Raw genomic sequence first — 14,422 nt, forward strand, 5'->3', positions numbered from 1 at the left:
GGGCTCCTCTAGTATGTTGGCCTTTTCAAAGTCATTCTTTTCCTGTGTTTGCACAGGCCACACCACTAGCATGTAATCAGAGAAGCAGTTAATGTGGCAGTTCCTCATCATTCCAGGTCAAGCTCACATGTGCAGCACACTAGCTTTATGACCTGCCCACTGCTGAACGTGAAAATTGTTTTCAATCCGAATGTTTGCTTTTTTTACAAGTGTTACACTGACTCCTATTTAGCTTGTGATCCACTGTGACCCCCCAAATCCCTTTCCGCAGTACTCCTTTCTGGGCAGTCACATCCCATTTTGTAGGTTTGCGATTGTTCCTTCCTAAGTGGAGTACACTTTGCATTTGTCCTTACTGAATTTCATCCTATTTATTTCAGACTGTTTGTCCAGTTCATTTTGAACTTTAATCCTCTGCTCAAAGCACTTGCAACCCCTCTCAGCTTGGTATTGTCTGCAATACCTCAAAACTACAGTCATCTGAGACAAGTGCACTATTGGGCATGTGGTAGTTTATTTTGAAAATGCAAGACATCTTCAAATTAAAAAATTAATTACTTCAGAGAAGTGGAGTTGTTGTTGTATTGTTTCCCCATTTGAGTTGGTGGGGGAAGATCTTCAGCTGCTGTCAATTGTCATAGTGCCATTAAAGCTATGACAATTGACATCAGCTGTGGCCATTTTCCAACTTCAGCTTTCTCTTGCAGACTGTATTTTAGGAACAGTTGTCATTGAAAAATGACATGAGCCTAATCATTTATTTTTTTTGACATTTACATGAATTTCCTCTTATCCTGGAAGAGGCTGGTGTCCCCTTGCTACATTGTGCTGCAATCTTCAAATTACCCACTATTAACTTGCAAAAGAACAGGAGAATGAATATTTTAGTGACTTTAACAACTAATATCCGCTACCTGTTTGATGTAGAAATACTCACTTAACTGTATTTGTATGGGATCCTATATTTAAGTATCTAAATGCTCTCTACATCGAACAATTTTTAATGCATGTTTTTATTCTTTTTGGATAGTCACAATTAAACCTTTTTAAAATTAGGTTCTTCTCTGCTTATGCAACTGAAAATAGAGGCATTAAAATGTGTAGGAAGGGACTAAAGGAGGAAAACTTCCAGCAAATCCTTCAGTTTCTCTTATGCACATCCCCCCTGTCCCAAGTGGATCACCTCTGCTGAACTCAGATATTGCAGAGGTGGCTGATTCTACCCCCTTAGCAGCGGGCAGAGGAATCCTTCCATGCAAAGATTATGTAGGCTTAATCAGGATCTAAAAGCAGACTTCCAGAGAGCTATTAATGACTCTCTTCCTCCATTGGGAAACAGAGAGGGATTTGGGGAGGGAACTTGATGCAGGAGCTCACCTAAAACAGGGCATGAATGTTAGAGGGACAGTTTGAATTATTTCATCCTTGGTGTGGGATCCTTTGATTTTAAATACAGAACTGCTAATCAACCAACTGAGCAAAAAAATTAAATTTGGGATTAGGGAAAGAAATTCTAAATTCAAAAAGTACAAGATGCGACGTTTTAAATGTGACTATCAATGGGGACTCGGATTTTATTTCACTGGAGAAATAAAACTAAATATTTATTCCTTATTTTAGTTTTTAAAATACTCCAGTAGTAAGGATTAAACTAGAAAACTTAGTGATGACTGAAAATACTAAATGACATTTATTTGTTATTTGTATTCTAATTTAGGGATATAAGCTACATGTTAGCACATGGCACTTTACTCGTTATTTTCTGTATATAAGCAGATCACATTCTTGATCATCAAAATCTTGCTTTTCTTTGATAATTATATATGTACATTACACCTTCAACCTTTATTTTACCTAATTTGAACAATATAGTGTTAAAACTTAGTTTTACATGGTTTTTAATTTTAGGCATGTTAAGATGGAAATAGTTGGTCAAAGGCCTTCTAGAGTCACAAGAAGTCCTATAAGAATGTGCATGCCAGAACCCAAATGTGATTAGGTGTTCTGAATGCATGCAAATTTAATGTAAATGCAAGCGCAAAGTGCCCAATTTTCCTCTCTTTCACTAGTTTTACTACACCAGTGCAACTCCACTGACTTAATAAATTACTCCTGATTTACCCCGATGAAAGAGAATTGCAAACAAAGTACACTTCTCTACACTGGCCTTTTACTGTGAATGAAAGTGCAAGAAAGGTTAGTAAGCTGACCACACTTCAGCAGGAACTTTTTTTTGAAACAGTGTACGAAATCTTTATTCACCAATAAGTTAAAGTGCTTTCATAAATAGATGGTTAGTCTTTTGTACACTGTTTAAGAGTATAAAGCTTTCAGTAAAAGCTTCATTTATTCCTCAGACTCTGATCCTTCCTCATCTTGACTGATTTGGAAGTAGCGCAGCTCATATGTCTCCTTATCAGATGCGACCACACGAAGCCAGTCACGAAGATTGTTCTTCTTGAGATATTTCTTTGTGAGGTATTTCAGATACCTTTAAAAAAGGTAAATATCAGTTAACATTCTCTCATAAGACTTCTTATTGCTGTCTTCTGTGTGACATGCAGGATTCAATTTTATGAATGTAACAAATACAAAAATTGCAGTTTTTAGTAGACATAGGCATGGTGACCTTTGGAAATATTCAAACACCCCTGTTCAGAAACTAAAATGGACTATATGTATATTAACTACTTCATATGCAGAATTTCATTGCTGAAGTATCAATATTTTGCAGTATGTTATACTTCACTATCACACAGTGCTATGGCAGTGAAGACAGTAATGTCAAGGCACTATAAACTGACACTAGCACACTTAGTTTAGTATTCTTCCCTTCCTAAAAGCTTATCTACACACACAACAAACTGTAATCCTTAACTGTTAAAGGGGTACAATCCCCCACAAATTCCCCAGTGTGGATGCAATATAGAAGTGCTTATTCTGATACAGCATATTCCCCTGAACTATGGGGAATAAGCTAACCCTGTATAAAGCAACTTTATCAAACACTGTGACTATGTCTACGCAAGCACTTTTGTCCGTCAGGGGTGTGGTTTAATTATGCCAATGGAGCTCTCTCCCGTCAGCACAGAGTGACTACATGGGAGACCTTACAGGGGCACAGCTGTGCCACTGTACAGTTTATAGTGGGGACATAGCTTTAGTTCACACAAGGGGTATACTGATTTAATTATCTCTGTACAAAAATACATCACATGGCTAAGCATAAGTTAAACTGATACAAAAACTGTGTGTAGGCCTGGTTTAAGTCACTAATATTTACATGTTAAGAAAATCAAATATTACACTATTTTACACTAGATCGTATCAGAATTAAATTATATCCTGTCCATCTAATCATAATTCAGAATCAGTTGAACCATAATATGTATACAAGGACAAGCAGATCAACAACCACCTTATAAATCAAAACTATGCCCACCTTTTAGAGAACTGCTTCTCAGATATGACTGTGATCTTGTTCTTAAAACGTTCAATGTGAACTATGTTCCCCAGGTTTCCAGTTTTTCCATTGACCTTAACCTTCTCCTTTAGGAATTGTTCCTATTTCAATAAAAGAGGAAAAAAGAACACTAGGGAATGGTGCCCTAGGTATGCACTAGGGAAGGGACCCTAGCCATATAGCACATGTTAAAAATCCAAATGTACTGTACATGTTATGTACATAACACAATAAAATCTTGCTGTAAGCAACTGAAACAACCTCTAACTATCTTGAACACTTTTAATGTAATGAATAAAATTTCTTCTCTATAAAAGATGTTTCATACTTGTGTTTGAAAATTCAAGTCTTTTTAACACGCATTTATTTAAAATATACAACTATACTGACTGACAATTTACTTTTTTAAACTCATTAATTAATATTTTGTCAGCTGTGGTCTGATCTCCATATATACTTAAACATAGTATAAAGTTGTTCATTAAGAGTATGAATAATAAAGCTACTTACAAAATTTCCAGAATCAAATATTCCATCTTCTACAGGATGGGTGAGGTCAAGGCTAAACTTCCAAGCTGATTTTTTTGATTTTCTGTCTTTTTTCTTTAAAAATAAGTCAACTAGTTATTATATATCACTCCCCCACCTCCACACACACACACTTTAAAAACAAAATCAAAAAACCCTAGTACTACCAGGGACATCTGCATGAAAACAGAATCCTGTTTGTTAGTTTATTTATACACCTCTACCTTGATATAATGCTGTCCTCAGGAGCCAAAAAATCTTACCACGTTATAGGTGAAACTGCGTTATATTGAACTTGCTTTGATCCACCGGAGTGCGCAGCCCCCCCGGAGCACTGCTTTACCACGTTCTATCCAAATTCGTGTTATATCGGGTTGCGTTATATCGGGGTAGAGGTGTACTATCATTAAATGGACTCCTTCACTACCTCTTGCAAGGAGTAACCACACAATTTCCTGACACCTACTGGACAAAGAGCTGATTACACTGGCTCCTAAGGCCTGAGCAAAAAGAACAGGAGTACTTGTGGCACTTTAGAGACTAACAAATTTATTAGAGCATAAGCTTTCGTGGACTACAGCCCACTTCTTCGGATGCATACAGATAAGGCCTGAGCTAAACTCATGCATTTTTTATTGCATTGCTAGGTCAGAGAGGGAGTTTCATGTTTTACTAAAACAATGGGAGTCCTGTGGCACCTTAAAGACTAACAGATTTATTAAGGTGCCACTGGACTCCTTGTTTTTGTGGATACAGACTAACATGGCTACCCCTCTGATGTTTTACTAACATAGCTATGCGGGTAAAAGCCCTACTGTAGTTGCAGTTTCACCAGTGTAAATGCACTTTAACTAGTATAGCTCATGCCAGTACAAGCACTTTTGGTGTAATTATACTTGCAAAGCCTTCTTGCTGTAGGCCTTAGTTTATTCTATATATCATATCAGTTATTGGACCTCTCATTACCAGTCTATTTACTATAAGTACTGAAAGCTCTTACCAAATTGGCATTAAAAGTCAACTTGGCCAACTCCCAAAATAGATCGATGGTACAGCAACAAAACATGCTCAGAAGATGGAGACTTTAGGCACCCATGTTTGAAAATGCTAACCAAAAAAGGTGCCTCCACAGAAGATTTTCAGAAGCATTGAGCACCCCCAGCTCCATTCAAACGAATAGGACCAGGGAGTCTTCAGCACCTCTGAAAAAAGCAGGCCACTTTTACTGAGGTGCTTAAATATGGATTTATGTGCCTAGCTTTAGGTAGTCATGTCTGAAAATCTCAGCCTGCGCACACAACGGTCAATGCACAGTTGAGATTTCACAGGGTCCGAGTCACGCTACTGAAAGACCCAGTTTGAACGGGCTGTGCATTTACATGGTGCCTTTCACCTCAAGACCTCAACGCACTTTGCGAGGCTAATAACCACCTCGGCAAGGCAGTGAGGCGTTCGCTCGACTTTGGGGAAACTGAGGCACGGGCGCAGCTAAGCGTTTAGCCCACGGTTATAGCGCGAACTCTGCAGTCTTGATTTCCACCTTCATGGGCTCCCCACTTCATAATCCCCCAGCCACGGCCCTTGTCCCCCTGCCCTCAGTGTTTCGCCTCGGGATAGTGTCGGCCTTGCCGCAAGGGGAGCGGGGGGGGGGGGAGGGGGAAGAAGGACCTGTCAGGCTGCACTGAGGGGGACTGAGGCCCACTGGCGCCACGACAACACGGCTGCCCCCATCTGCGGGCTGAGCGCGACCCCCGGCGCCGGGGTCCCTTGGGCGGCCCATCAGCCGCCCCGGCCCGCAGGGACAGGCTGGCGCAGACCCCGCCCTTCTCCTTGAAGGGAGCAAGCGGGCAGTGGGGGCCGGCGCAGCGGTACCGGGGCTTGCCTAACCCTCCCGCGGCCGCCGGCCGGCCACGCGCCCGTCCCGCTCACTCACCGGCGCCATCTCGCCAGCGCTCGGGCCTCTCAAAAGGCGGAAGCCGCCGCCGCGCGGGGCTTTTATTGCTCTCGTGGTGTGATGTCATCACGCAGGAGCGTGAAGCGTAAAGGAGGGACACGCGGCCGAATGTGGGGTGGCTGTTGCGTCACAGCCTGCGAGGGGGCGGGGCCTGGGCGTTAGCAGTCCGCTGCGCTCAAGCGCAGGACGCGCGCCGGGCTATGCCGTGCTGCGCTGAGAGGTGGGAGGCGCAGGGGGGTTTGGAGACTTGCGTTCCTACTTCTTTGTGTCCCGTAGAGCAGGAGCAGGCGCGTGAGGTTGGGGAGTGTTGTTTTTTTGCAGCTTTAAGAAACGCGATTAAAGCAACAACAACAAAACAAACCCCAGGACAGCACCAGGAATGCTTACGTGCCAAAACGTTAAGAATTAGGGGGGGAAAGTCAGGCTTTTTAACAAGGAAAAATCTTTGAACTAGTAAGGCAAATCCATCCAACCTAAAACAAAACCTTGGGGCAGTTTTTCAAAATATTATCCGAGGTCCCGCTCCTGCAATGAGCCTTGCCCAGGTGTACCCCTAAAGCCGTGGAGGACTGAGGTCTAAATTTCTAAAGGGACGGGGGGGGGGGGGGGGGGAGGAAGCATCTGCACCCATGCTTTTGTGCCCTCTGCCTTGCAAATGCAAATTGTATTGACTGAAAATGTTAAGCAGTCACACTTTGAGCCAGCATTGACATTGTTTTTTCTTGGTGCAGGCAAACTATGGGCCTTACCCTGCATTAGGCTATGTTAACACAGACCCTAGCACCTTTACAGCAATCCCACTGATTCAATGGGACTCCACAAAGATAGAGGGCTTTGTTGTGTTAGCAACTCCTATGCAGCACTCTGTCTACTAATCATTTTCCTGTACTGTATGCCTTTCGCAGCCAGCATAACGCTCTCAATAAGCTATAATGACAGGTTTAATCCTGAAAACTTCTGCTCCTTGAAGTGGTGAAACTTTTTCTCTCTCATCCTCAACTCCCCAAAACCATCTTTTACACCCACTATTGTAACATATAGTCACCCTCTTTCTGACTGGAATCCATGCAAAGTGATGACCTGCTGTCAATGTGAAAGGCTTTAAAATCAAATTCCTGACATCAGGAATCAAAATACTCAAAAACCAGTGGGAGAACACTTTAACCTGTCTGGTCATTCAGTGACAGACCTGCAGGTAGCTATATTACAACAGAAAAACTTCAAAAACAGACTCCAACGAGAGACTGCTGAGCTAGAATTGATATGCAAACTAGACACAATCAACTCTGGTTTGAATAAGGACTGGGAATGGCTGAGCCATTACAAACATTGAATCTATCTCCCCTTGTAAGTATTCTCACACTTCTTAACTGTCTGTACTGGGCTAGCTTGATTATCACTTAAAAAGTTTTTTTTCTCTTAATTAATTGGCCTCTCAGAGTTGGTAAGACAACTCCCACCTGTTTATGCTCTCTGTATGTGTGTATATATATCTCCTCAATATATGTTCCATTCTATATGCATCCGAAGAAGTGGGCTGTAGTCCACGAAAGCTTATGCTCTAATAAATTTGTTAGTCTCTAAGGTGCCACAAGTACTCCTGTAAAATCAAAATAGTGAGTGAGTCAGGACACCAACACCATGGGAACATAAGGACAATTGGCAACAGAAAACAAAACAAGAAGGCAGAAGGGGAGACTAGAAATGGGGGAGGCTGTGGAATGACAAAATATGGAAATTCAGTCAACTTTGCAATAGGTCTGTGTTACCCTTACATGGTGGTAGAAGAGATAATGCTTGCATACAGGGACCAGAAAATCTGTATCAGTTTCAAATATATTATCACTAAGGGACTGTTGCAGCAGGACAAAGGGCTATTGGACCACACAGGCTGGGAACAACTCCTATATGGTCACAAAGTGGCAACACAAATTCCCCATTTCTCTATATATCATAAAATATATCTATATATCATAATATTCCAGGAACCTGACGCTGTATGTCACAATGGAGCTTAGAATAACTGTAGTCAGTGTGAAGCAATGGAACCAGCTACAAGCATGGTTGAGAGCTCGTCTTATTCAGAGTATCACCAGGTTCAGTCATCACCAGGTTTTGTGGTCTGTCACTGTCCAACCCTTAAGGTCTCAGACATTTTTGACTTCTTTTACACACATAACTTTATGAATTACTCCTGTGACAGGCTAGTACAGGCTTTCAGCTACTAAAAGTTAATGTCTACATCAGGGGTCAGCAACCTTTCAGAAGTGGCGTGCCGAGTCTTCATTTATTCACTCTAATTTAAGGTTTCGCGTGCCAGTAATACATTTTAACATTTTTAGGTCTCTTTCTATCAGCCTATAATATATAACTAAACTATTGTTGTATGTAAAGTAAATAAGGTTTTTAAAATGTTTTAAGAAGCTTCATTTAAAATTTAATTAAAATGCAGAGCCCTCCGGACCGGTGGCCAGGACCCGGGCAGTGTGAGTGCCACTGAAAATCAGCTCGCGTGCCACCCTTGACACACGTGCCATAGGTTGCCTACCCGGGTCTACATGTTGCTTTAAATTATTCCTCAATTTTACACACTATAATGACAGGAGCCCACCCGACCCCCAATATTTCTTCTTTCCTGGTCCCACAAAAGTCAGGGTTGTAGCTTGATTGCTCCTGTATCTTTATCTTCCTTCCCACCAAGTCCAGTTTCCCCTCCATTCACCTCTGAATGGCCACTATGTGCAGTTTCTTCCTGCATCTCCCAAGGAACTAGAAAACTGTCTTTTTATCCTTCTTCCAACTTCCTCCTTCGTGATTATGATCTGGAAAAACCTGTTGGCAATACTTGGGACAGCATATGTCAGCATATGTCAGGTGGCTATTGTGACGGGTTATCCCTCCACTCCGGGGTGCCACCTGATATACTGGGGTACCACTGAGCCCACTTGTTCCATCAGCCTGGGCTCTCTTATCTTGTCCTGCTGAGCCAGGCCCTCATGCCTCCTCCAGCACACACAGGTAGGGACACACCCAGTACTCAAGTGCACACCCGTCTCTGGAGTGCAAACCCAAAATATCATCTTGCGCTGCACAGAGAACTGTACAGCATAAGTGTGTGAAATTCGCTCCCTCCCTCAATGTGGAGGAAGATATGCCCAGCTTGTTGCCTCCCCTCCCCAGTTATGAATTCCACAAACTGGTTTTAGAGAAAACAAAAAAGTTTATTAGCTACAAAGATAGATTTTAAGTGATTATAAGGGATAGCAAACAGATAAAAGCAGATTAAGTTTTTGTTTATTTTGCTGGGTAATTAAGCTTAAGATACTAAAAAACTGGTTACAAGTAGTAGTTTCTCAATGTTGTTTTAGGCAAATTGCAGAGGTTCTTGTAGGCAAGATGCTCTTGCTTGCAGCTTAAAACTCCAGGTATTTCTTTCACAGGCCAGACACCTTCCCAGCTGGGCTCAGTCCTTCTCCCCTCCCTGGCTTTGTTTCTTAGATGTTTCCAGCAGTGGGGCGGGGATTCAGTGAAGAACCAACCCTGATTAAGTCACTACCCTGCCTTAAATAGGTTTTACATATGGCGGGAACCCTTTGTTTCCCAGTGTGATTTCCTGGTTTCCCCCCGCCCCAGGAAAAATACTGGTGTTCTATCATGGAGTCCAGTACCAGGTGACACGATCACATGACCCTGCAGTGTCAAAGCAGCCATGAGTCAAAAGTTTATTCGCAGTGTCCACAGGAAGGCTTTCCAGGAATGTGATAAACATCTTCTAAGACATATTGTTCTCTCTAATGGCCCGTCCAGACTGACTGCATTCTGTCTGGTGGGCGTTCCCCAGGTGTAAACCCACTTGTAATTGATAGTCAATGTTCCTAACTCCAGATACAGAAATGATACATGCATACAAATAGAATAATCAGATTCAGTAAATCATAACCTTTCCAGTGATCTCACATACCTTATATTTTTTGTGCAAGATAATATGATTATAGCACAACTATAACAGTATTTCTATTAAGAATATGGGGTGGTGTCACAGCTATACAGCCAGATTTGTAAAAAGAAATGGCCTGTTGTCACTGCTGCACCTATGCCCACATGTACATCAACTGGGGCATCATCATCAAATGCTGGTGGCCTGATTTTCAGTGCACCTAATGAGCAAGACAGCTGAAGCTGGCTCACTTATGCACCTACACAATTCTTAGAATAATAGCTGCAGAACTCAAAAAAAAACCCAATCCACACACACAACAGAACAGAATGTGTGTAAATATTGCCCCAATTCAGGGCAACTGCATGTGTATGTCCCCTCTGTGGTCCCTTGAGGCTGTAGGCTCCCAGCACCTCAACCGTCATGTGACTTGGGTAGACCTATGAGCCTCTGGCCCTCCTGTCTAGTATTTTTCCCGATGGTGTTACTTTTCTAGAGGTGTTACAACTGGAATGAATTTGCCTAATCACCCACCATTACTCTTAGTTCCTAGAGGAGCAGTGGTCACCTTCCCCCATGGAATTACATATGATCCCTGACCCGCAATGATACATTAACTTAATACAGTCTGAGCTCCTCAAGACAGTTCAGGAAATTGCCATATCTGTCATACATACACAACAGGCAGCAAGTACTTCACAACTTGAATGTTCATTTTGAGTCCTCATCGATGACCACAAAATTTCACATAGGGTGGTGAGAGATTCTATACAATTTCATGTCTAAAAGCCAAGTGACTATATAATAGCCATATGCCAATTTAAAAATAAGTAATACCAGATCGTTACACCACAGAGACTGTAATGACTAACAATTAAAATGTGTACAAGAGTTAGTGCCACATATTTTTTTTCTTTTTATTTAGAAACATAAAACATACCCACACAGTCTCCGAGCACACTATTAATTTTAAAAAGGAAATTTGTCTTACCTGTGAATTTTCATTCAAGTACAAGACATCTTCTCCATGGTTAGGGCACTTATCTGGGAGGTGGTAAACCTGCAGTCAATTCCCTGAGACTCAGGCAGAATGGGAATTTGCACTCTCAGCTCCCACATCCTGTGTGAGTGTTCTAACCACAGGGCTTTTGGGTATAGGCTGCACCTTGTTTTTTCTTGAGAAAAGACTGACCTGCTTTAGGCACCTAACTTCAAGAGAGGGTTCATGGCTGTGAATCTGAAGGGTAGAAAGGCACCTCTCTTTAGCCCAGAGTTAGGTGCTTAAGTCATTTGAGGGGCAGGGCTTAGACCGGGGGGTAGGCAACCTATGGCATGTGTGTCGAAGGCGGCACGCGCACTGATTTTCAGTGGCACTCACACTGCCCGGGTCCTGGCCACCACTCCAGGGGGCTCTGCATTTTAATTTAATTTTAAATGAAGCTTCTTAAACATTTTAGAAACCTTATTTACTTTACATACAACAATAGTTTAGTTATATATTATAGACTTATAGAAAGAGACCTTCTAAAAACATTAAAATGTATTATTGGCATGCAAAACCTTAAATTAGAGTGAATAAATGGACTCGGCACACCACTTCTGAAAGGTTGCCGGCCCCTGGCTTAGACTCTACCCTTCTCCTCAGCATTTTCTACTGGCTAACTCAGGCAACTCCCCACTTAACATGCTCCCTTTTTTTAAGCACCTCACTCTTCTCAGGCATTGTATAGGGAGCCCTGATGCATAACTTGGGGTTGTAAATTCCACTTGGAGGCAGGGGGCCTAAAAGTTAAGCACTGCAGTGCTCAGCCTAAATCCCTCTTATGAATCCCACACTTAAGTGCCTAAATTACATGGGCTTTCAATAGGACAATACTCTTGAAAATTTTAGCCCAAGTTGTGTTGAGTTAATCCATTGAGGTTTATACAATCAGTTTAATGCACACTTTCTATGCCTCTTTGGTGAGCTATGACAGCCAGCTGTCAAAACAATAAGAAACATAGGCAGGCCCATCAAGAGAAATTTGGGGCACTAGTACATCATGTTCAGTGGAGCCCCACCTCCTCACATTTCACTTTATTTACATAGATGTTTTGGGGCTTCCCTGTGCTCAAGGGCCCAGTATAATTGTCTCTCCCTCTCATCAGCTCTCAGTACAGGACTCACTTAAGAGAGGAAGTTGCATATGCCCAGTTCACACACAAAAGCATTATGAACATGTCAGAAATTAGCAAAGTGCTATCAATCTCCCTTGCCAGCAAAGTGAGTCTAGGAGGATCTTTAAAATCTTGCTGTCTGTGCTGGAACAGCTCAGAGGACTTGGAAAAGAATGTGCTAGATTTCTAGAAACAGGTAATGAGGGTGATAGTGGTGGTGAACAAGCATGTGGACAAGGGTGATCCACTGGATAGTGTACTTAAGTTTTCAGAAAGCCTTTGACAAGGTCCACTACCAAAGGCCCTTAAGCCAAGTAAGCTGTCATGGGATAAAAGGGAAGGTCCTCTCATGGATCAGACCTAGATTTAGAAGATAGGAAACAAAGGGTAGGAATAAACAAACAGCCAGTTTTCAGACTACTGAGAGGTAAATAGTGGTGTCCCCCAGGGATCTGTACTGAGACCAGTAGTAAGGTTGTCAATTTTGGTTGGCTATATTCCTAGAGATTTCATCACATGACAATCTTTAAAGATTAATTTTAATGCTGGAGACTCCAGGCTCATCCTGGAGGATTGGAAGCCCTAACCAGTACTGTTCAACATACTCATAAACGATCTGGAAAAAGGGGTAAACAGTGAGGTGGCAAAAGTTGCAGATGATGAACTATTGAAGATAGTTAAATCCAATGCAGACTTTGAAGAGTTACAATGGGCTTTCACAAAACTGGGTGACTGGGCAACAAAATGGCAGATGAAATTGAATTTTGATAAATGCAGCAGTCAAAAAAAGCTAACAGAAGGTTGGGAATCACTAAGAAAGAGATAGATAATAAGACAGAAAATATATTACCTCTATATAAATCCATGGTACACCCACATCTTGAATACTCCATGCAAAGTATTCATCTCCCCCCCCGCCCCAAGAAAAAAAAATATACTGGAATTGGAAATGGAAAACGACAACAAAAATGATTAGGGGTATGGAACAGCTTCCATATGAGGAGAGATTAATAAGACTGGGACTTTTGAGGTTGGAAGATAGCTAAGTAAAGGGGTATATGATAGAGATCTATGAAATCATGACTTGTGTGGAGAAAGTAAATCTGTTATTGACTGTTTATTAATAGGCAGCAGGTTTAAAAACAAACAAAAGGAAGTATTTCTTCACATTATGCAGTCAACCTTTGGAACTCTTTGCTAGAGGATGTTGTGAAGGCCAAGACTATAACAGGGCTCAAAAAAGAACTAGATAAGTTAATGGAGGATAGGTCCCTCAATTGCTATTAGCTAGGTTGGTGTTCCTAGCCTCTGTTTGCCAGAAGCTGGGAATGGATGACAGGGGATGGATCACTTGATGATTAGCTGTTCATTTGCCCTGAAGCACTTGGCAGTGGCCACTGTCGGTAGACAGGATACTGGGCTGGATGGACCTTTGATCTGAGTACAACCATTCTTATGATGCCTCTTTGCAGCCTGTCATGCTATTTGTTTGTTATGTTAGAAGCAACAGATTAGTAAAACCTTGCTTCTCTCCTAATTAGAGAGAACACAGCAATATGAGCAATTATAAAGGAGCATGACTGCAGCATCCAGAGAGCCATCACCGTTCTTTCTAAACTATCATTCAGTTTGTTAGGAAAGGTTTCAGAGTAGCAGCCGTGTTAGTCTGTATCCGCAAAAAGAAGAAGAGGAGTACTTGTGGCACCTTAGCGACTAACAAATTTATTAGAGCATAAGCTTCCGTGGACTACAGCCCACTTCTATGCATCCGAAAAAGTGGGCTGTAGTCCACGAAAGCTTATGCTCTAATAAATTTGTTAGTCTCTAAGGTGCCACAAAAGTACTCCTGTTCTTTTTTTGTTAGGAAAGTATTCTGCCAACATCAGCAAAGCTTTTACCTAATCACATACAAAAAGTATTTCCTGATGAAATCAGGTTCTTATATCATGCCTATCACTATGGTATTTCTTTATTCTTGGAGAAATTTACAATATTCACATGTCAAGAAATAGTCACTATAAAATGTTAAGAGTTTGATTTTATTTCTTTTGACAGGAAAGTCAGCACTCCCCCCCCCCCCCCACCCCCAATCCCCAATACAACTTTGACAAGCCCTTCTAGTTTAAAAAAAAAAAAAAATAATGTTTTTCACATGGAATGAACAAATGTATTGCTAAAGGTAGTGAATAAAAATGAAAGGTATTTCAAGACTGGACCTTAAGTTTAGCTTCCACTATCCCTCTTGCTGTAACTAAAAGTCAAATGCACAAATATTTCATAGAAACATTTTAGCCAGCTTCATCATCTAAATGTTAAAGGGCCTTCTTTCAACCATCTTTTGTAAGCCAAACTTCCCTTACTCTTAGTAACTGAGAACTTCACT

General features: G+C 41.6%; 1 protein-coding gene across 1 annotated transcript; it reads right to left on the minus strand.

Moving 5' to 3' along the window:
* Positions 1 to 2,148: 2,148 nt before the first annotated feature.
* Positions 2,149 to 5,994, minus strand: RPL22L1 (ribosomal protein L22 like 1). The gene is made up of 4 exons (XM_054040361.1): positions 5,925 to 5,994; positions 3,974 to 4,066; positions 3,443 to 3,564; positions 2,149 to 2,491 (listed from the first exon to the last, which is right to left on the minus strand). Exons 1-4 carry the CDS (start codon positions 5,931 to 5,933, stop codon positions 2,347 to 2,349), a joined length of 369 nt encoding a protein of 122 aa, XP_053896336.1. The 5' UTR covers positions 5,934 to 5,994; the 3' UTR covers positions 2,149 to 2,346.
* Between the last annotated feature and the right edge of the window lie 8,428 nt (positions 5,995 to 14,422).

This window comes from Malaclemys terrapin, chromosome 9 (genome assembly GCF_027887155.1).
Source record: "Malaclemys terrapin pileata isolate rMalTer1 chromosome 9, rMalTer1.hap1, whole genome shotgun sequence".
NCBI classification, from domain to species: Eukaryota; Metazoa; Chordata; order Testudines; family Emydidae; genus Malaclemys; species Malaclemys terrapin.